Below are 23684 nucleotides of genomic sequence, written 5' to 3'. Positions count from 1 at the left end.
CAGCCTCTGGCCATGTAGGGGTCTGAAGCCAGAGAAAAAAAGAGAAATCAAGAAGGCACTTCAAGACATCTAAACAAGAACAAGAAGTCAAAGCTTATAAAGAAAATGCTTTGAAAGATCCTACTGTAATTGTAGGAATAACCCAAGATGGGCGCTTTAAAAGATAGACCATCAGCAACTAGAAGAGCTTACCTTGGGATCTAGAACTTATAGAATTGGGAGGAAGACATGTAGGGACAGGGTTGCCTAATACCGACATCTAAAAGTCTGAGGTACTGATGTAGTTTTCTGCCTCAGCTATGGCACACACCATTATTATTACTGCCTCTTTGTGAGAGTAAGTGAGCAGAGCCTTGTCTGAAGGCCAATTTGTAGTAGCTGAGTGTTGGGTTGCCGCTCTGGAGTAATATTCACGATTGTCTGATGGAAACATCGGCTTCAAGTACTTATTTTACTACACTTATATATCTAATACATTGTTACAGCAACATATGGTAGTATATAGAGCAATTACATATATATGCACTTTAATACAAATTACAATTTTAGAGAATGCCACAGTTTCAAAATAGAAATGTCTGCAGCAAGCTTGAGTTTTAAATTTGCCTTACTCTGAGGTAGTAGCAGGAGCATTCACTTTTGAAGCTCTTGCTTGCAGCTAAAACAAACTGAAAGCAAAGCAACACGATTTGGCAGCATCCCGTCTGTTTTGATAATTTCACAATTTAATAATGATTAGAAAATCATGAAATTTTTCATCTAGCACAATACCACGAGGCTTTCCTTGTTAACAGCTGCAAAGCTGCTCTAAAGTCCAGAGTCAGGAGGCAGCCTTTTCCATCACACAACCCTTTGCTCTGGCAAAAGTCATGTACTGCAAGCTCGGAAGACAGCTCGGAATCATATGAGAATCAGCATGTTAGTTTCTGTCTAAATATTATAAGAAATTGGGAGTGTTTTAGTGACCTACCTAGATAAAATTTTAGCAGTCTTCTGTAGCATGAAATTATAAGACAAAACTCAAACAATAAGTATAATTTTGACAATATCCCTCCTACCATCACCATGTGATGTATTTATATTGTATATACTGTATTTCTCCTCACACTTTCTCTTTTATCCTCCTTGAAAGGAAGGTGATGGGATTTCTCTATGCTGGTTATTTTTTTCTTTGTCTGGCTTCCTCCAGTTCTTTTATATCAATGTATTAACAACAACAACAGCAAAAATATAAATATACAAACAAAAACATGAAGAGTGAGAATTCATTTATCTCTGACTATTGGAAATGTTTTCTTAGGGCAAATTGTAACTGTTCATGGTGATTATTCAATAAACAAAACTATCTTGCTCTTCTTCTGTACTATGAAAAACAAGATCATTCGCTTATCATCTCTTGATATTGAAAATTAAAAAGAAGTCTTATCACTCCAAGGATTGCACTGATCTTTAGGCTTAAACATTAGATAGTCTAATTTCTTTCCCTTAGTCACTCAAGATTACCACAGTTGTGTACATATGACCTACTCTTTCCTTTCTCGATACGGGAAAAAATATATATGTGTGTGTTTTATATATATACACACACATATGTATCACACATATATGTATATGTATATCACGCACATATGTATATGTATATCACGCACATATGTGTATATATGTATATCACATATATGTGTATATATATTTTTCCAGTATCAAGAAAGAGTTTTGATAATTTCGTGTTATGTGTCACATATATGTGTATTTTTTTATAATTTTGTGTTATGTGTCACATGTATGTACACTTTTTTACTGTATCAAGAAAGAGTTTTGATAATTTTGTGATATATGTTTTTTATATATACACATATATGTGTGTGTATATATATAAAGCACATATTATATATTATATATTTTATATATATATATATGAACTCCTCAGTTTTGGTAACTTCTTTTATTCTTTTCACCCCCTTGGATCCCAAATCTTTTCCCAATTGGTATGGCATATATCTTCCAGTTTTCTATCAAATTTACTTAGGCTTTTGGTTTTTTAAGTGGTGTCTGATGATATATAACTTGTTATTTCTCATATTATATTACATTACATTATATATTTATCTTTAACAAGGAGGTAAATTATCTTTTAGTAATTAGATTTTTTTTCAAAATTTTATCTAAAATTTAATTTTTTTCAGAGATGGGGGTCTCACTATGTTGCCCAGCTGAACTTGAATTCCTGGGCTCAAGTAATTCTGCTATCTCAGCCTCCTGAGTAGCTGAGACTACCTGTGCATGCCAGCATTCTTGGCTGGCATCTAACAAAATAAAAAAAGCCTCTCCTCTTTTCCTTAGTTTATTTTCATTTTAATTGAATTTTTATTTCTCAAAAACTCAGTAAGAAAAAAGTGTATTAAATAGACCTCTAATTTTTCATTATCATATCTCAAGATTTAGGGCTCTGAAGAGTGAGTCTGGTATAGAAAAATCGACAATTTACTAGTCTATGGGGAATAATAATCAATCTAGTCATATTTTTGAAATCTTTGTGAGTTCAAGTTACAGAAGAATCTATTGAAAGAACCTCTGAACACTCTTTTTGTCTTTCTTTTTTGTATTAAAATTTAAATTTGATTTTTGTTGGGTAGATGTCATCTTCTAGATGTAGCCATCATATATGTCTTTTATAAATGTTTACATCTTGCACTATTATATTCAAAACTTTAAGCAAACTGTCTTATCTACAAATGCTAACTATAGAGATGAGTATCCTTTTTATCTTCCTGTTTCCTTCTGGCTCTACTCCCCTCAAAAACATTTTCAAGCACTCCATTCTTATCATATGTTAATTTGGGGGTATATCTGTTCTTATTTGAAGGTGATGATTTACTTACAAACTTTTGTCACCAATAGATTCTCACTATTGTTTAGTACAAGAAAATATTTCACTCAGAAACCTGTAGTGCCAGAAGTATTTGGAATTGGATATATTTTAGAGTTTTAGAAAGGTGCATGCATAATATATTATACAACACTCCTTTGGGGTTTGTGGCAGCTCATCTTCATCCAACAATCTATGTATGTATGTATGTATGTATGTATGTATGTATGTGTATATAGCAGAAAAGTGTATGACTGTTCACCCTAAATTGTCTAAAGGAAGAATAGAAATGGTGTTCTATTAATTCCAGTTAAGTTTATGGCCAATTCAGTTAAGAATTACAATAGCAACAAAAATAGTTGGATTTTAGAGCTTTGGAACTTCACAATTGCAAAACAAACAAACAAACAAACAAAAACTTGTATCAAATAGTCCTCTCAAAAGTTGTTTCTATCTCTCTCTGTCTATTGCTAGGACAGGGTGAGTGGGTGGTTGGGAGTGAGAGAGTTTCCTTACAAAAGTATTTCAGACAATGCTGAAACACTTAACTTGTACAAGTCACACAACAGTTAAACTTCATTATTTTAAAAAACTAAAGTTATATAACCCAAATGTAACATATATTTGAAAGTTATGTTAAACACAGTTGTTTCAACTTGAGGTCCCTGTTTAGAAAGAAAATAGTTTATTTCCCTAATTTGTAGATACTTTCAAGTTCGTTTGTATCCATCCATTTATTAAGACATACATAACATTCTGTGATATCTATCATCTCATTTAATGATGGTTGTCAGCTCATATCCCAGGAAAGACAGGATAAACAAATATGTTGAGCTTCTCTGAAATTCTAACCATTTAGAAAATAAACTCTAAGTTTATATTTAATACTCCTTTTTATTCTTCCCCAATTATGAAGATGCCATGTGAATCTTTTAATGCATGAATGAAGGAGAGCTGAGAAATCAGAAGTTATTTTTTCACTTTTTATAAACCTAATCATAATCAATTTAGAGTGTGTAATAGAAAAATTTCTAAACTCTTACAGAATTTGGCATGAGAAACATTGGGAAAGGATCCAGAAATAAGAAGTGGTGACTATAATATGGCTTCTCTGTGGCTACTGTGAAAATTTGTTTTTGACTTTCTTCAGTTTCATTAGGATACATTATATTTTTAGTTTTATACTATCTAGATAATCCTTTTCCAAATCTTTTATGTAACTGTATACTACTTTCTTTTTCTCAAATTAAAGCTTGGCATATATCTCCTTAAAAATATTAAAGACATATAATAATAACCTATGTCAAATAATTCCAATTTTGAGTTGGAAGTGAGTCTATTCCATTGCCTGTCATTTTCCTTGCTCCTCACTGATGGAACCTTTTTGTGTGTGTGTTTCTGGTGATCTTTGATTGTGTAATGGATATTAAATTTAAAGGTTAATTCACAGAAATAAGTTTGAGCGTTGGGAAAATGTCACTTTCCTCCAATGCGAATTTTAAATCACCATTGCCAAAATTCCTAGCAATTCAGGTAGCTTTAATTCAACTCTGACACATGAGACTTTTTCTCCATAATGTCTCAAGACCAACTTTCAGGGCATGCAAAGCTTTGTTTACTTATTTCCTATCCCTATCCTAGAGTACATCTCTTTGTATCCCCAGTCCAAATTCAGAGTTGTTTTATGAGGGCCTCTCTTTTGAAAGGCTTTAGACTGATTTTGTTCTAGCCTCTTTCAGTTGATAAACTCCATGAGAACAAAATACTCATTAATGTTGAACTCACCTCCCTGGATTTTGTCCTTTCCCATTTCCTACTCTGGTAATTCCACACTAACATCACTAATTTCCCTCAACTATATTTTAAAATTATATTGTCTCACTTTTTTAGTAGCTTTTTTTGCAGGGATTGATTGCCAAGATTGCCATTACAGAAAAAATAAAACCTATGCTGAGGCATTAACAATCAACTTTTGAAAAATAGAAATAAAACAAAGGTAGAATGGAATGAGGCTAGTAGAGAAATGGGAGGAGGAAAAAAGAAACTGATGAAAGATTTTAGTAATAATCAATTTTATAATAAAGAAGGAGAGATCAGAGAAGACAAAGGGAGATCATTTCAAGATGTCAGTGATTATCACCATAAGAATGATCAAGTAAGATTCATCACAAGAAAAAGCCAATCAAGTGTTGCAATTAGAAAAGCATTAGAGAGAATTTTGTGGACAGCATCAAGAAGCCTGATTTTAGAGTTTTTAAAAATGCTACTTAGCTAAAAAGCGTATTTGGCAACTTGTTAAAGAGAATTGATAAAAACAAACAAAGAAAAAAATTGAACCAATTTGAATATAATTCTAGCCCATGTGTTTAAAAACATTTTAATTAAATTAAAAGATTCAATTATGATTAAATTTCCTCATAAATGGATCCTACAGATAAACCCCATGATGTTCTTCTGTTAAGGCTGGAAGAGTATTAGATCTTGCACATTTTCCTTAATTTCATAATATTTAATTTCTATATGCTCAAGGATCATCTTCCGACACTAGCTTGTGAACTTTGTCTGATTCAATCATATCAGCTTATTTGACCATGTGGATTAGGATTTCAAGATCAGTAAGGCATTTTTATCTTTAAACTGATCCATTTAAATAATGCCATTTTGAGTGATACACTATATTCAAGCAGAGTATCTTTTTCAGCAGAAATCTGATATTGATTACCTTTTATCAGAATAGAACTCATATAAAGAATAATGCCAAGGCTTCTTAATCTTTTAAAAAAGTAGGATGGACACAGTGGTTCTCGCTTGTAATCCCAGCACATTGTGAGGCTGAGGCGGGTGGATCACTTGAGGTCAGGAATTCAAGACCAGCCTGGCCAACAAGGTGAAACCCGTCTCTACTAAAAATACAAAAATTAGCCAGGCATCATGGTGCATGCCTGTAATTCCAGCTACTTGGGAGGGAGGCTGAGGCAGGAGAATCTCTTGAACCCCAGAAGCGGAGGTTGCAGTGAGCCAAGATTGTGCCACTGCATTCCAGCCTGGGTGACAGAGCAAGATTCACTCTCAAAGAAAAAAAAAAAAAAATTATGTGTGTGTGTATATATATATGTATGTATATATGTGACAAAAAACATAAACCTTTCAATATCTCTTCTAGTGGAATTTATGCAATGGTGTCACTCATTGAATACTACCATTGTCTTATTGTGTGACAAATTGTTTTCTACTACTTCTTATAACAGACACTTGAATCAAATCACTTCTGAATCTCTTTGGAAAGTAATGAATAAATGAAAGTCTTCTGGGATATTTTATTTTACCATTAGTAGTTATAATAATAATGTGTTCATGTTCACTTCAATAAGATCATAAAGGGATTTAAAAGGTGTTTAAAATGGTAAGAAATTTTAGACAAACCAATAGGTTAGGACACTTCTCTTATTACGAGGTGATATCGTACACAACAACGTGAGTGTAATTTGACTCGCTTTGCTTATCCCCACTCCTGATTTAATAAAGCAAGCTGGATTACTCTATCGTGATTTATTCTAGTCCACGTTTATTTTTATGTCCCAACACTAAATATAAGCATCTGGTTTCATCTAGACATCTGTCAATGGTCAGGTTACATTCAAATAAGCTTTTACAGTGTCTTGGGATTATGGAATTGACAACTTTTCTGAGTCATAAATTCATACCTTATATACGTTAGATATAATGCAAATCATCAGTTACCATAATCTTAAACTAAAGGATGAAGATGCAAGTTAATACTGATCCCCAATGCACTGAAATGTTTCCCTGATTTGTGTGAAATAATGACAGAATTTACAAAATTGAAAGTCAACGTTACCACTTTGAAAATGGGAATCACAAAGAAGATTCACTTGATTAATCAAGGGAAAATACAACTGTAAACTGGAAGTCTTTTTAAAATACTGACTTTTTAATAACAATGCCACATGTGGATATGCTTGATGCATTTCCTTTTGCTTATGTTCATCCTGTCAGTTATAGAGAGCAAAAAGCTGAATATTCTCTTTCTATGAAGACAGTTTGATTTGATTACCATGAAATCAGAGTGCCATTGGCAGGATGGGTTATGACATCTACATACTGTCTAAAATAATCAAATAATTTAAATGTATGTTATTTAATAGCCAGTTAACCTATAAAGTTGGATTATTTATTCAGTTACACTGAAATATACTTTGTAACTTCTTTTTCTTGGATATTTCACTAAACATTACACTGCTACAGTGATAGTGGAAAAGTTACTAAATACATTAGCCTGTTAAAGTCTTTAACTTATTTTACAGTAAAATATCTACTTTATTATTATCTCCTTTGCTTAGTTATCTGACTAATGAACTTTTATGTGTGTGTATATTTGCTGGGAAAGGCAGTCTTATACGAGAGGTCTTCTGACGCCTTCTTTGTCAATCAAGGATGAACCTAGGGCCTGTAACACTTCCTTATCAAAAGATAAAGAGCCCACACAGCCTGTGCCAAGTTTATCACCTTGACTGAGAAAATCTTTATTTCAGACTCAATGAGTACTTTGTTCTGAGTCAGTGGCCCTCAGCTGGGCCCCCAGTTTTCTGTATTTCAGACACCACTGGCAGGGAGTGTGGAGTTCCTCTACTGTGGCAGAAGAGGGGCGCATGTAAGCCAATTTCCCTACATCAGCTGCAGTAGATGTGGAGTGGGAGAGGAACCTGCTGGTTATGGGGGACTGATGCACACTCTTGGAGCTGATGTTGCCTTGTCTCTTCAATATGTAAAGTAAAGTGTTCTATCCTCTCCATTACTATGTTGTGTTTTCCCTCGGCAACTCCAGTACCAAGATACAATGGGCACAAGTGTTGGGACTTCTATTTCCAGTGGCTGCCATTTTGATGATCTTCGCTATCCTTTATGTAGTTAGAATCATTCCCTGGCATTGGAAACCAGTGCCTGCTGTTCTGCTTGATAATATTACCTCTAATAATATCTCTCAAAGGTACTGCTTCTTAAAACATCATTTCGAAATTATTTCCCTAGATAATCAAAATAGTAGATATTAGAATGGTCTTGTATTTTTAACATTTCCTAAATTGATTAGTCATTGTGGAGTTGACCTACAATTAGGAAATTTATAAAATATGGTGGAATAAATGCTTTTTCTCTTTAATCTGTGAATGTGGTTGAGGACACTGTTCACTGTTTGCTGTGGTCCTCTTTATAATAGAGACTTTTCCTCTTATCTCAATAACATGTATAGTTATGCAATCAGAGTAACTCATTTATATCTCTCATGTATGTAGATGTCTATTAATTTTAGAACTAGAACTTATTTTTCTGTTTGTTTCTGTTGATGAAAACTTCAGAGTTAAATATGCAACAAATGACTTGGCGTGGTGGCTCATGCCTGTGGGAGGCCGAGGTGAGCAGATCACAAAGTCAAGAGATTGAGATCATCCTGGCCAACATGGTAAAACCCTGTCTCTACTAAAAATACAAAAATTACCTGGACATGGTGGCACATGCCTGTAATCCCAGCTACTCAGGAGGCTGAGGTACAAGAATCGCTGGAACCAGGGAGTCGGAGGTTGCAGTGAGCCTAGATCACACCATTGCACTCCAGCCTGGCAACAGGGTGAGACTCTGTCTCAAAAATAAATAAATAAAATCAATCAATCAAGCAATCAATCAAATGCAGCAAATATCCAAATAAGTTTTGCTTATATCTTCATTTTCATCTCAGTTATACTTAAAAGTTTTGCCATATGTATTCGTTTTCTATTTTTCCATAACAATTTACCATAAACTTAGTACATTGCAATAACACAAATTCATTACTTCATACCTCTACATTCCAGAAGTCTTTGTATGTCAAGCTTGACTAATCTGATTTCTCTGCTCCAGGTTTCACAAGGGTAAAATCAAAGTTCACTGCAAGCTCATTGTGGCTGTGGACTGAATCCAGTTCCTTCTGGTTATAGGACTTAGGTTCCCAGTTTGCTTGCTGGCTATCAGCTGAAGGTTAGTGTTATCTCCAAAACACTTTGCCTCAGTCCTTACTTTAGGGTCCCTACAGGTTAGAGCTAGCAGTGATATGCCAAATCCTTCTCACTTTTGTCATCTCTCTGATTTTCCCTTCTGCCACATTTTTTCTTCTCTTCTCCCTCTAGCAAGAGAAAGTTCACTATTTCTGATGGCTCAGTTGATAAGATTGGGTCTACCTAGACAATTTAGGATGACCTGCCTATCTTAAGATTCATAAGCGTAATTATATCTGCAAAGTCCCAAAGTCATATAAGGTAATATACTCACGGGTTCCAGGGATTAGGGCTTAGACATCTTTAGAGAGGCCCTACCCACATCACTATTAGTTTATATGTTTTTGAATATTGTTTTTTGATATGTCATAAATAACATTTTTCAAGTTAAATAATTATTATTCAATGTTTGAATGAACTAAAAACTTCAGATTTACCTAAACGTGAGAAAAATCCTGTTAAACTTTTAAGACTAGAATGTGATTTAGAGTACAATACAACCGTTTTCCTGTCTTAATTTAAGAAATAGGTATATAAAATCAATGTTTATAAACTTTAAGCATATATATATACCAAGGTTTTTTTGTCCTATTTTCCTGTTACTGAACAAAGTATATATATGACTCAGTTATATCATTACCGTAGTTCCATCTTATCTGCAGCTTTGCTTTCTGTGGTTTCAGTTACCATGATCAGCTGTGCTGCAAAAGCATTAAATGAAAAATTCCAGAAATAATCAATTCATGAGTTTTAAATTGTGCACCATTATTAGTAGTCTGATGAAATCTCACACCCTCCTGCTCAGTCTCACCCAGGATGTAAATTACCTTTTTGTCCAACTGATCTGTGCTATATATGCTACCTGCCCATCAGTCATCAACATTATCTGCTCCTGACATCCAACCATCAACACTGCCATGGTTTGATGATCCAGGATCACCGGAAAGCAGCTAATCCTTCTGACAAATCTTCAGAAGTTCAATATTAGCCTAACACTACATCACCTATGCCATTTGCCTCACTTCATTCATCAAGTAGGCATCTTCTCATCTCACGTCAACACAAGCAGAAGGGTGAGTATAATACAGCAAGGTATTCTGAGAGAGAGAGAGAGAGAGAGAGACACCATTCGCATAATTTTTATTACAGTACATTGTTATAACTGTACTATGCTATTATTAGTTATTGTTATTAATATTTTACTATGTCTAATTATAAATCAAACTTTATCATAGGCATATATATGTAGGAAAAATATAGTGTATGTATGGTTTGGTATGATCCATGGTTTTAGGCATCCACTGGAGGTCTTGGAATGAAAATTCCTGTAGATAAGGGGAAACCATTTTATATTACTATGAGTTTACTCTATCTCCTCTTATCTCTTTCCTTTCTGTTTGAGTTCATGAAGCAGTTTTTTTACTGAATCAGATTTAGTGTTTGCCAGAACCTGAAATCCTTTGACTCTGCAAAATACAAGCACATCTGCTGGTAAAAATTGCCCATCGTTTTCAGGAAACCTAGCTGTTAACATGTGGGTTTTTGAAACAGATAGAAGACTGAATGTGGGCCAAAGTACTTAGTAGTTTTAGGATCTTTGAATACTTAAACAGCAAAATAAACTTCTCTTCTAGTTCCTCATTTGTAAATGAGTTTAATATTAGCTCCCTGACAGGACTCTGGATAGTGACTGTAAAATGTTTAGCATTGTGTGTGGAATATAGTTAATAGAAAGTCAATGATGGGAGATGTTCTTTTTCCTAGGAAAACTTTTACTGCAGGGGATCAGTGAGAAACGTGCCTTTATTGCTATAAAACATCAAAAGAGTTTTCTTTGTGCACTTAAAACTTGTTTTCATAGATATGTCCATGTATTGTATTTCCAATGTCTTTTTCTGCATTATTTCTTATCTCTGACCTTCTATTTAGATCACTTTTCTTCTGATGAAATTCATTATTCAGAAATTCTTGGCTGCATGTGGTGGCTCATGTCTGTAATCCCAGCACTTTGGGAGGCCGAGGTGGGTGGATTGCTTGAGTTTGGGAGTTTGAGACCAGCCTGGACATGGCAAAACTCTGTCTCTACTAAAAATACAAAAATTAACTAGGCATGGTGGTGCTCAGCTGTGGTCCCAGCTACTCAGGAGGCTCCTGAGCCCAGGAGGCAGAGGTTGCAGTGAGCAGACATCATTGCCATGGCACTCCAGCCTGGGCGACAGAGCAAGATTCTGTCTCAAAAAAAAAAAACAAACAAACAAACAAACAAAAAAAACTTTTAGTGAGTGTCTGATAGCAGTAAACTCTTCAGATTTTGTTCATCTTAAACTAGTTTGATTTATAACTTTATTCTCGAAAGATTCCCCCCAGAGTCCCGTCCCTTCCCTTGGCAACCTCCCCCCACCACCCCCGCCATGCACTGGGTATAGAATTCTAAATTGGCAGCTGTTTTGTTTGGGCACACTAAAGATATATTTGATTGTCCTGTGATTTCCATGATGGCCTTGAGAGGTCAGTTCTCATTCCAACACTCAATTACTCAAAGGAAACTTGCCTTTTATTTTCCCCTTGTTCTGGCAACTTAAAACATTTCCTTTTTGTCTTTAGTGTTTTGTTGTTTTAATATTATGTACTTAGGCTTGGCTTTCTTTTTATTTATCATGCTTGGAATTCATCTGGCTTCTTGAAGCTATGAAATGGTATTTTTATATCAGTCCTAGAAGACTTTCAACCTTCTACTCTTCTAATATTGCCTCTACCCAATTATCTTTCTTTTTCCTTTTGGGACTCTAATTACATGTATGTTAGACTTTCTCAATGCTCTCTTCCATGTCTCTTAAGTTTGTTTCCCTTTCTCTCTCTCTCTCCCCCTCTCGTTCTCTTTTTCATTTTTCATCTATTTTTTTCTTCCAGTGATGCATTTGGAGAGTTTCATAACAGCTCACAAATGCTTTCTTTAGGTGTATCTAATTTGGTTTTATAATCTGATATTAAACCCATCCATTTAGTTTCGGTTTTAGTTATTGTAATTTTTATTACTAGCATCTCTGTCTTCTTAAAATATATCATTTTTAGCATAATTTTCTCTAAAAATATATTCAAATTATCTTTTGTTTATTTAAATATAGCCAATGGAATTATTTTAGAATATATGTCTGATCATTTCAACAGATCAGTTTCTATTTTCCACTGTTTGTGTGTGTTCTCACTCAAATGCTTTGTTTTCTTGTGAAATGTATTACCTTCTATTTTGTATTGGTCCCCGATTTTTTTAAATTTATATAGCGATATATTAAGGCATAGAATGATGGTGACTTCCTCCAGAGAGAATTTGTGTTTGCTTTGGTCAGGCAGATGGAGGTTTTACCAGACCAGATGTTTGGTCCACCTAACTGATATAAACTTGGCTGCACATCTGAGCAAGGATTGGTTTGTGATTGCAGCCTCTTGAATTTGTTTTTTCTTTTTTTTTTTTACCACCTCTGCTCAGGCCTAAGAAACTTTCTCTGTACTAACTTGATTTTAGAAAGGTGGGATAGGATTATTTAAGGTTCCAAATTAATACGGGGAGGGTTTTCTGTTAGATTCCCAACCTGACATGTTTCCTGGATTTTCACTTATTTTTCTAAGTGAAAATGTCAAAAAAGTCACCTCTACTAGAGCACAGATGTCCTCAGCCAAAAAGTAGTTTTTGCACTATATGAGTTCCCATATCTGTTTGGATTTGGGGCTCTATAATTCTCTAGTTAGCTTTTCAGTTCTTCCGATAATTTTTTTTAATTTAGCATTTTTGGTTTTGCTTTCAGTAGCAGAGTTGTTTACCTTGTGTTGGAAGCAGAATAATGGTCCCCCAAATATGTCCATGCTTTAATTCCCATATCTTTGAATATGTTAAGGTTGCAAATCAGCGACCTTGAGATGTGGAGATCATCCTACATTGTCCAGGTGGGCCCGATGTTATCATAAGTGTTTTTAGAAATAGAAGAGGGAGGCGAGAGAGTCAGAGTGAGGTGATCTGAGAAGGACTCACTATTACTGCTATGAAGACGGAAGAGGGCCATGAGCCAAAGAATGCAGGCAGCCTCTAGAAGCTGGACAAAGCAAAGAAACAGATTCTCCCTTAGTGCCACCAGAAAGGAACACAGCCCTGCCAACACCTTGATTTTAGAACAGTGAGGCCCATTTCAGACTTCTGACCTCCAGAACTGTAAAAAATTAATTTGTGTTGTTTTTAAGCCATTAAGTTTGTGGCTATTTGAAATCTCAGCAATAGGATAATATTATACTCTGCCTTACCAGAAATAAAAGCGCTCCTTTATTTTATAAAGAAAGAAGTTAAATATTAAAAGTATGAAAATAACAAAAATGTAATTTCCAAATTTCTGATTATTTTAGACACATTATTATTTAAAATGTTATAATAATATTATAACATAAGACAGGAAAATAAGGACTTTTTTGTCTGATCCAATTATTTAATTTTGTTTTTTAGTATTAGTAACTGAAACTCCTTACCTTAAATCCAGATTGATTTAAAGCTAAAAGACAAAATTTTCCAAATGGAAACCAAATATGCTTATTTCTGGCAAAGGAAAGAAACTGAATTTTTTTTGTAGGGCCCCTTATTCCAGAGTTATGAAACTAAGAATGAAATTTTTGCTAAAAATGTTATCTTGATATTTTTAGCAAATAAAAACCTAAATAACCACAGCTTTGATCATTTACTGCATGTGAGTTTTTGTGAGAGCTTTTACATTTGTTTAAATAACATTACTGAATCAAATTATTCTTTAAATTAAAACCAAACTTGATCTCTTTAAACTGTGCCAAGTTACTCAGCCTCACTGCTATGTGTTTGCTCATAGCAGCTGCTAATCCAGAAAGAACTGGCACTAAGCATGCGGGGAGCTTGGGGTGGAATCCTGTGACACACCATGATGAGCAAAGATTTCCTTCCAGAGAGAATATGATATATTTTTTCATCATAAAATTTATATGAAGCTGAAGGGATATAAACGTATGTAGTGTTAATTTGGAAACCTGCAAATATGATATTGGGAAAATTAAACCTTACTTCTGCTGAAACTGGAGCCAGTATACTTTCCAATAGAGCACATATTTATTAAAGATAGGGAACAATGTTTATCAAATGGCATAATGATCATTGATTGAGGGACATTAGGCAAGCCAGTTAACTTCTCTGGGCTTTACTGGTATTATCTCTAAAATGATGAGGAATAAATATAATAATAATTAAGGTTATTTTCTCTCTAATAGTCTATTTTAGAGAGGGTATATACACAAATCTATACATACATGTATATGTACCTATATTATTACATTATATAGAAAACACTAATAATTAAGGACCCATCTTCTCTAACATTTTGCGTGTTTCTTTAAAAATAAAATTCAATGAAAACAACACCTGACTTACATTGGCTAGATGAGATCTTATGTTGACGCTCAGGGGAAATGGAGAAAAGTATATTTCAATAGGGCACTGGACTTCAAAGTTGGCTTAGTTTTCTCCCACCCAGAAAGTTTGTTTTATAACTCTTTTGATACGGTTGAAGATTCTCACAACACGGGAGCTGTTAAGAAAGTATAAAGTATTTCCCCTCTGCTGATCATCTTTTTTATTGGTACCTACTCAAGAATTTGGAGATGTACTCCTATGGAAAAAAAAGGTTGGCCCTACTCAGCTTGTCTGTCTGTAAAACTGCTCAGTAAGGATAATGATGGTTCTTCATTCTGTGTGCCTGTAGTTGCAATTAAGATGTTCCCCCAAAGGATTTTTAGCAGGATTTGTCTTCCTATAAAGGCCGTGTCTCTTTCATATTGAGCGTTTAATAAATAACTAGTCTAAGGAACTATTGCTGATGAACTATTGCTTGATGTGAGTGATGGAGCAAATGATTTCAGCCCAGTCCCTGAATAGTTGGGATAATTGCATAAGTAATAAAGTTGCTTACCATTAACAAATAGTAAGCGTTTAGGTTGTGAATTCAAGCCAAATCACTCCATTTGACCAACCACAAGTCTGGGCTTTGAAGTTTAACAAATTGGATTGAATTTCAGTTTTACCATACATTGAATATGTTTGGGTAAATTATTTAACCATTGTGAAACTTTGTTTCTTTATCCACAATATGTAAAAAACATTGGTAGCTTCCAAGAGTTATGTGAAAGCCTTTGAGAACTATAAAACACAGCACATTAGTTGTTATATTTTCATTATATGTGCTGTAATAATAATATCAACAGATACAGGAAAATCCAAGAGCTTTGGTTAACAGGAAAGTATTATGTGGTTTCATTGTTTAACATTTTGATGAAACGTCGCTTTTATGAAAAATAATTTAAAGGCATAAATCTTGTTTTTAGAAAGCTTACAGTAAATTGAGACAAACAAATGAGACAAGCAAATGAGACCAGCAAATGAGTTGATACAAGCAAATGAGACGACAAACAGTTATGGTGCATAGTGAAAAACACCATGATGTAGGTAGATAGTAAGCAAATGCTGTAAGAGTATAGAGGTGAAATCTGATATTGGCAGATCAGAAAAATCTTCTCAAATGAGGTGAATGAGCAAAACCTTAAAAATAGAAGAGTGGGGGTAAGGTCAGTAGGTGAAAGGGACAAGGAGAAACTTTTTAATGGTAAAAAATAAGTAAATTTATAACATTATTTATATTCAGAGAGCAACCAAGGATTTGGATTGATGGTGCTTGTGTGAGGAGTAAAAGTCTGAATGTTAAGGGATAAACATACAGGATAAGCAGAATTTACTCCGTTCTGAAATTATAGAACAGACGTACTTTAAATAAAGAAATGACATAAATAGATTTGCTCTTTTGGAAATGTTTCCTGGCAGCCTGTGGGTAATGGATGGAAAACTGAAGGGGTGCAGTGAGGACCAGCAAGCCTGGAGGCATTGAAGCTTGTGGGGAAATTCCAGGTATTTAGAAAGTGGGGAGAGACTAGAGTTAGGTCAAATCATTAGGCATTAGGAACTAATAGCATTGACTAGAGAGAGACAAAAAATAAAAACTCCATCACACTTGTTTACTGATTGGTCAGAGGTGCGGTATGAAGAAGAGATGGGTCTTATTTAGTCTTGTACATTTCTGAATTGGTGAGTCCACATTTGCACTGAGATGGAAACCCAGGAAAAGGCAAGGATCCGAAAAGAGAGATACTGAGTTTATTTGTGGGCATGTTTATTGTGAGATATCCAAATCTCAGTTGCAAATCTGTAACTCAGGAAAATAGGTGAGAGCTGGAGGTGTGAATTTGCATGTCAGTTTGAAGATAGTAATTGAAACTACATACATAGAAGCAACCACCTTGGGAAATGTTTTATTGTTCCTTGCTTTAATACAATTATATGATTAGGTAATTATAATGTCATTCCTATAGGCTTCATAAGAAAAAAATCTAGTATACTTTAATGATTTATTTCAGAACATCCTTATTAGTTTTAAAATAAATCAGTTAGAGTCCTGTTCTTTTACAGTTTAATTGATTAGCCCATCTAAATAAAGAAGTTTTATTCACCACTGGCACTGTCACTTTTAGGATAAATATTTTGAACTGTATTTATAAGTAATGGTAAATGCCTATTTTAACTTTTTACCATGTGATAAAATTGATGATTCAAGGTTTCTTCCAAATAGATGGGCTTGGCTTGAAGACAGGTCTTGTTAAACAAGAATTCCCACATTTTATGGCCACAGAGCAGTCTGTCATAAGGGAATATAAATTATGTCTTTACCTCTCACAAGACTGTTAAGAACTAGATAACTAGACTGGATAATAAGATATTATAATATATGGATGTCATCATCATTACTAGTAGATTTGTCCTATTAGTGATGGGTGAATTGCAAAATTACAAATGGAAACTTATTTTTTGGAATCACTTTATAATTATTTCATTTTTGAATAATTTTAAGTGTAGACACTTGTAAACTTTTTGATATTAAAATTCACCAAAATTCAGTATAATTTAATGATTTTTATTTCTCATGATTGTAACGTATGCATTTAATATTGCAAACTATTTTATACAAAGAAAGAGTTCATTACCTCTGTTATGATGATTACAACTTATTATAATAATATTTTATACACTAACTGTATAAATTATGTTTCTCCAGCAGCCCTTTCCAATGTGGCATACTTAGCATAATAAAGTAGAAATCTTAGTTTAGGGACATATTCCTCAGCCTATAAGAACTAGTATAATCTAAAATAGTAGGTGAAAATTTAAATTGTGCTAATTCTAAACATTAAAATCTAACTATTTGAAGCATTAACAACCCTTAGTAGTGTCATAAATCATATTAACTTTTTAGCAAGGTAACACAAATTGCCATATTTTGTAATGCTTTTTTTTTTCACACAGTCATATTCTGTTATAAGTGAAATTGGGCTCCAGGCCAAGGAGAACTTTGGAGAACTTTTAAGTTTGAGAGACTGTCTCACAGCTGGAAACCACCCCAAAGTGGATTGATCGCAGAAGAATGTGTTTCCTATTATCCAGTTCTCTACCAAACTATTTTTTTGTAGCTTGAAAATAATAAAGATTTCGTAAGCCCCAAGAGGTCTTTTTTGATCCATGAATGAAGTTACCCTGGATTCATATAACAAAAATCTGACTTCCTTTCAGCCATTGAAATTCAAAACCCTTCCATTTATTAGTATGAAATAAAAAAATCCTTCAAAAAATGTCAAAACGTTGCATTTCATGAAGTCAATGTCAGTGCATGTCAAAGTTTTGATTCCACTTAAGATGAGTACAATATGATGTGAAAGGAAATGTAAAGTGAGTAATGGCAGTCAGCTAATTAAAGTAGATATTGAAGGATGCAATCAGTTTAGCCTTGAAATTATTCTTTAAAGTTTTTCTTAAAAGATATACTTTTTAAAGTCATCATAAAATTTATTTTACTCATATTTAAATGTTTAGAATTTATGAATTACCAGAAAAAATAAGATATTTGATTTTTTGGTTACTTTAAAATTTTGTTACCTAGAATTTTAAAATGAAATCAATCTTTAAAAATAGATTTGTTCTTCTAGTTCGTTCATGTGCCCCTAGTGCCATTTTATTCATGATTCATTACACATTCTTAGTGCCTTTCTGGAGGAAAAAACAAGTACAGTTCACAGAATCTTCTGTATGATTTCTCTAGAATTATAGTCTTCATTTATATTGACACAGTAGAAACGGAGTTGCTTATATAAGTATAGTACCCTAATAAATTAGTTGCATGTCTACAGTAAAATCCAGATATTCTTTACAAATTCTAGATCAGATATATAGCCAAATCATATAAATATATATAGGATTGTAATTTTGAAGTAATTTCCTTCAGAGTAAAATTGGAAATTGTTATTCATATTTTATATAACCATTTGACTCACAGGAAGTAACTACAAAAAACACAAGTTTTAAAAACTGGCACAATCACTCATTTTGCCAGGTGAAAAGAAATTGATGCAACATGTTGAACTTTGATGGTTCATGTTTCACCAGTGAACCCAGATGCACGGAAAATACTTTACTCAAATTGCTCACAATAAGTGCCAATCCTCATTTTTCCATATGAAGGAGAGATGGGGATATGGAAAAATATATAAAATTGGCAGATAATCTTCAAATCTTATTTTAGGCAATACTTTTCACTTCCTGTCCTATCAAACTTTTTTTTTTTTTTTCCACCAGATTGCCTAACAAGGTCGCCTTCTCCTTGCCCCTGCCTGCCCTCTGGTGGAGAGCAGCAGGATGGTAAAAGGAAAATAAGGAGAAAATCCATGATGCGATGAATAAGTCCTTGAGATAGGTGCAACCACAAGTTACTGGATAATCACTTCTAGTAACACTTTTATTTATATATTTCAAATATAACTACATATGCTTAATATTAAATTTGGTTTGAACTACTAAATGTCAACTAGCTCATCCCACTTTGAGACGGCAGGAAGGACACCCTGGGGGAAGGGGGAAGCAAGAGAAAATTGTTATCCAGTGTGCTCTCCAAGATTTAACTAAAGCATTTGCTAGAGTTGACTTTCTTCTTAAACATTTTATGTTACTGAAATAATATAATAATGCCTCAGATTTTCATGAGAATATATGATGGTGGGCTAGAGGAAGGCTTATCATTTTCCAGTTCTGTATTTTTTAGTTGACTCGTTACTAGTAATTTCCTCTCCATTCATGCTGAGAACATCCTATAAAATAAAAGTGTCAGTTTCTTTGAGTTCATTGGACTATTGACAAATCCTGGCCCTATAAAGTTTGAATCAGGGACTTTTGAAATAGATAAACCAAACCCTTGACTCATAACGAAAACCGAATAAATAAGATTTTTATTATAAATAACCTGACAAACCCAAATCTTTCCATTTTATCTTCCTTATATTTCTGTAATAAAACTGATGTAACAAACCCCAAATCACCACCACTTAGTAATAACAAAATTGAAAACTCAAAAATTTTCAGTTTTCTTTATACCAACAGATTTGAGATTGTACCCAAAATTTCTGTCCTGGTTTGGCCTTGAATTTCAATTCAATTCTTCCCTTCCACAGCTGTTTGCTGGGTACGCTGTTATTTAAATAATGGGGCTCTGTGGAGAAGATCTCAAGGGAGTTTGAGGGGATAGAGAGAGCAGGAGAAGAGAAAGGGATGAAAGAGTCTTTAAAAGATGAAACAAATGTTATGAGTTTATGTAGGTCAAGACATTTAAAGTTAACTTTCATTTGTATTGTAATGGGGAATTTTTTGACTATTAATATTTTGAGCAGAGAGCCCACTTATTTCATAGAATAAAAAATTAAGAGGATGCTGTGAAGCATTGGATAAAGGCATTGATGTGGCATTGTTATACGTAAAAGAACTGAAAGTTGAACTAACACAAGTTTATATTTTAGACTTGGGCCTCTAGGATTTCATGGAAAATAGTATGGGATATTTTGGGCTATTAAAGATATACCCACAGGCCTATTCTCGTCCAGATCTATATCATGATTTTAACGATAAGTATAAGAGATTATCAGAGAAAGAATTGATCCTCACAATTAAACACAGCAACAAGAATATATGTGTATGTGTTGTGTGTGGGAGTAAGCATACAGGAGTATACATGCATGTATTTCTTTGTATCTTTCTTTTCTACCAAACAGTTCTAAAGGCACGGCTAACTTAATATTTCATTTTTCCATAGCTTGTATCAAGTTCCCCATGCTCCACTTCCTTCTTCTGCTTTTCAGCACCTTCATATCCCTCACATTCTTTTATGGCAGAGCACAACTCTCTCACTTTTTCTAACAAGAAACACACATTGCAGTTTAACAGCCGAGGTCATCCCCATGCTCGCATCACAGGTCAAGCAAGATCACTTACATTTTTGAGGGGGTCACTTCTTCTCACTGGGTGGGATATGACCTTTTTCCTGTTTCTAGAAAAGAAACCACCCCAGATGTTCACCACCCCTTCTCTCTCTCGCTCTTTTTTGTTTCCGTTCTCTTCCTTGTTTGATGTCAAACACACACTTGGACATTCATCTTGCTAGTATTTTCCTACTATGTTAAAAAAGATTGATCTTTATTTTTACCTAATGTATCTTAAATACAAAAAATAAGCCAAAAATACTCACAGAAAATCTGACATTAATTACACTTTAGGGGATAGATACTATTTTATAATTTGAATGTACCATTTGGAAAACTTCTTGGTATTTTCAGCATATTATAAAGTCATTATTAAGATACATTTCTCTCTGCATCTGTGCTGCCATCTTAATATCATCTGTGGGCTGCACTTTTTTTTTTTTCAAAACCATCTGCATTTTGAGCTGTCTTTTGAGAAATAGCTGCAAGAATACAATTAATTATATTCTCCTTGTGTGGATTGCTCCTCCTGGGTTTTCACTGACCATCCCAGACGTTCAGCTTTCGAGATCCTTCAGATTTACTCACTGAATACAACCAAGTTTGCAGTGGTTCTGTACTGATTACAAATACATAGATACTTTTCCTGACTTTATTTTTACAAACATAGTCAAGATGTAATGCCTGCAGAAATTATTACTATCAAATAACAATTTTATGGCTTCAGTCCTATCTTCTTTATGAAGCTCAACTCTAGTTGACTGGTCCATGACATACGTGAATTGAACACATACTATATACCAGCTACTGTACCATATGATGGAGGTACAGCAGTGAACAAAACAAAACAAAACAAAACAAAACAAAACAAAACAAAAAGGCTTCTCTTCATGGAGCTTACAGTCTAGTGAAAATAGTCTTTTAAATTAAAAACAGCTAATTTATTAGAAAATAAATATCTGCTTTGTAAAAAGTACTACGCTAAAGCTCTATGCGAGTCTCCTTGATTTATGCATTTTTTAAATTCTCATTTTCAAATATTTTCATCTTTAATTAACCTTTGCATTTTCATTTCTCTTATATTTTGAAGTTTGTTCTTATTAAGTTCTAGAGTTAGAACAAAATAATAAATTTTGAAATACGAAAATCTGGTGGAAATACCGTATACCTTTTGTTGCCATACCAACTTTATTATACTCCAACTTTATTCATACCCTGTTAAAAATCCATAACCAATATAATTTTTGAAAAAAGTTCATGGTCTAATTTTTGGTTAGAAGAATGATTCTGTAAATTAAAATCACATTTCTCTTGATATGACACATTTTTTCCCAAAGAATGTTTGTTCATTTCAGAGGTAAAAAATATTTGATGAAGACCAGATTAATAGTTTATCTTAAAGAGAAATTCTCAGATTCTATACTTAAAATTCTAATAAGTGTCAATTAATTCATTGACTCAAAAGGATGATTAATATTTTGATTGTGAATTATAAAATAAAATAAAATGCTAGCAAAAACAGGCAAACTTGTATGTACCCAAGAGTTTTATCAAATCTCATTATATTATATCCACTTAATATATTATAAGTAAATAAAACATTATGAAAAAGTTGATGAGCTCTTTTTACATACGCTCCTGTGATACTATTTCCCTTCTTTCAGCACCAGAAGTAACTTCAGGCAGGATGACATCTTGACTTTAATGAGCCTTAGGCACTTTTGCCTTCTTGAGCCCATTTCTATATAATAAAAAATTATATTATACAACTGTTAAAAAATTTAACCATAAAAACATTAGATTATACAACCGTGATTATAAAAAGATGGATGTAATTCAGATTGCTTTCATTGTTATATATCCAATATTATTATAGTCATTTTTTCTTCTGGTCTTAAAAGAAATGAAAATTGAAACATTTCCATTATCCTCTAAAAGTATAGTGGACCCTCAGCACTGTGACTCTTGTTCCCAGTGCATAACTCAGCCCTGAATTCAACCTTTTAGCATTCCTATGCTTTTGCTTATATATTCATCTGTATAAATTGTTAAATTACCACTTATTGTATTGGTTTTAGAAAATGTATTGAGAACTAGTTGCATAATTTCGGTTGTTTTTTAAAAAAACAAGCAAATAGTATTTGCCTTTATTTTGAGAACATATTCAGCATTTGCTTTCCTTTTTCTTCCTTCCTTCCTTCCTTCCTTCCTCTTTCTCTCTTTCTCTCTCTCTTTCTTTCTTTCCTTTCTTTCTTTCTTTTTTGAAACAGAATCTCCCTCTGTCTCCCAGGCTGGAGTGCAGTGGCATGATCTTGGCTCACTGCAACCTCTGCTTTTTGGGTTCAAATGATTCTTCTGCCACAGCCTCCCAAATTGCTGGGATTACAGGCATGTGCCACCATACCTGACTAATTTTTGTATTTTTAGTAGAGAGGGAGTTTCAGCATGTTGGCCAGTCTGGTCTCGAACTCCTGACCTGAAGTAATCCACCTGCCTCAGCCTCCAAAAGTGTGGGATTACAGGCACGAGCCAACACACCCAGCCAGCATTTGCTTTTAAATTAGTATCAGTAACAGTTTTAATTTCACCCACAAACACATACAATCACTGAAATAACATAAATATAGAAAATATTTCTTAAATGTATGATTGTTTTCTGGAGCATAAAAAGGTGTTTTCTTGTGTTCTCCAGTGGAAAATTCCTCTGTGTGTATGTGTGTGTCTGTTTAAGAGAGAGACAGATAGATTCAGCTGATTCCTTAGTGTTACTTGTAATATACAGCAAATTTACACTAAAATGTTGGCATGTTTGGAGATTAATCCCTGGAAAAAAGTACATTTTGCCACGGAGAGACTGTGTGCTGTTGTTTGGCTTTAGAGTTCAGTGCTATAATTTGTGTCATTTTTTTTGGACAAGCAATACTACAGAATGTCATCCACACCTTTAAGATTTGCTAATTTCCTCCAGGAGTTTTGCTCTTTCTCATGCCAGTTAGTGGTAGAAAAATAGCTTCTTCCATTCATCAGATGAGGTAATGCTCTGTTACTATTCACATTTGAATGTAGTATGAGTGTTGTATTTAAATGATACTAGCAAGAAGAAAAATTGCTGCTTTCTTTTGAAGATTATTTCTGTGCTTTCACTCTTTAAGGGTTTTAAAACAACTGTAGCAAGCATTTTCTTGAATTTTTTTTTCAGTTTTCTTCACCTTTATTAAATAACAATTAATGTGTCAGCCACTTGTTCAAGACTTTGAAAATGTCAGTACAACTATGATAATCTAATCCCATAATGTAGCTGCTATGCCTAAGAGTATGCTTTGATGTTCAACATTTCCAAATTTGGTTAAGCTCCCAAACCATCAATC

General features: G+C 33.8%; 1 protein-coding gene across 2 annotated transcripts in view; it reads left to right on the top strand.

Annotated features, from left to right (window-relative positions):
- AGMO (alkylglycerol monooxygenase) overlaps window positions 1–23684 on the top strand; it is a 357556-nt gene that overhangs the window by 241999 nt on the left and 91873 nt on the right. Inside the window, exon 13 of one of the 2 annotated variants that reach the window (XM_033193229.1) lies at window positions 17324–17654. The exons of the other annotated variant lie outside the window; for it this stretch is intronic. Within the exon in view, the coding sequence (XP_033049120.1) occupies window positions 17324–17431 (108 nt within the window). The 3' untranslated portion in view covers window positions 17432–17654. Of the gene's footprint in view, window positions 1–17323; window positions 17655–23684 lie in introns of those variants that run through there. 2 annotated transcript variants of the gene reach the window in all.

This window comes from Trachypithecus francoisi, unplaced genomic scaffold (assembly GCF_009764315.1).
Source record: "Trachypithecus francoisi isolate TF-2019V2 unplaced genomic scaffold, Tfra_2.0 Lachesis_group4, whole genome shotgun sequence".
Taxonomy (NCBI): Eukaryota; Metazoa; Chordata; class Mammalia; order Primates; family Cercopithecidae; genus Trachypithecus; species Trachypithecus francoisi.
The sequence above is the reverse complement of the archived record's forward strand: the minus strand, read 5'-3'. Positions and strand labels throughout refer to the sequence as shown.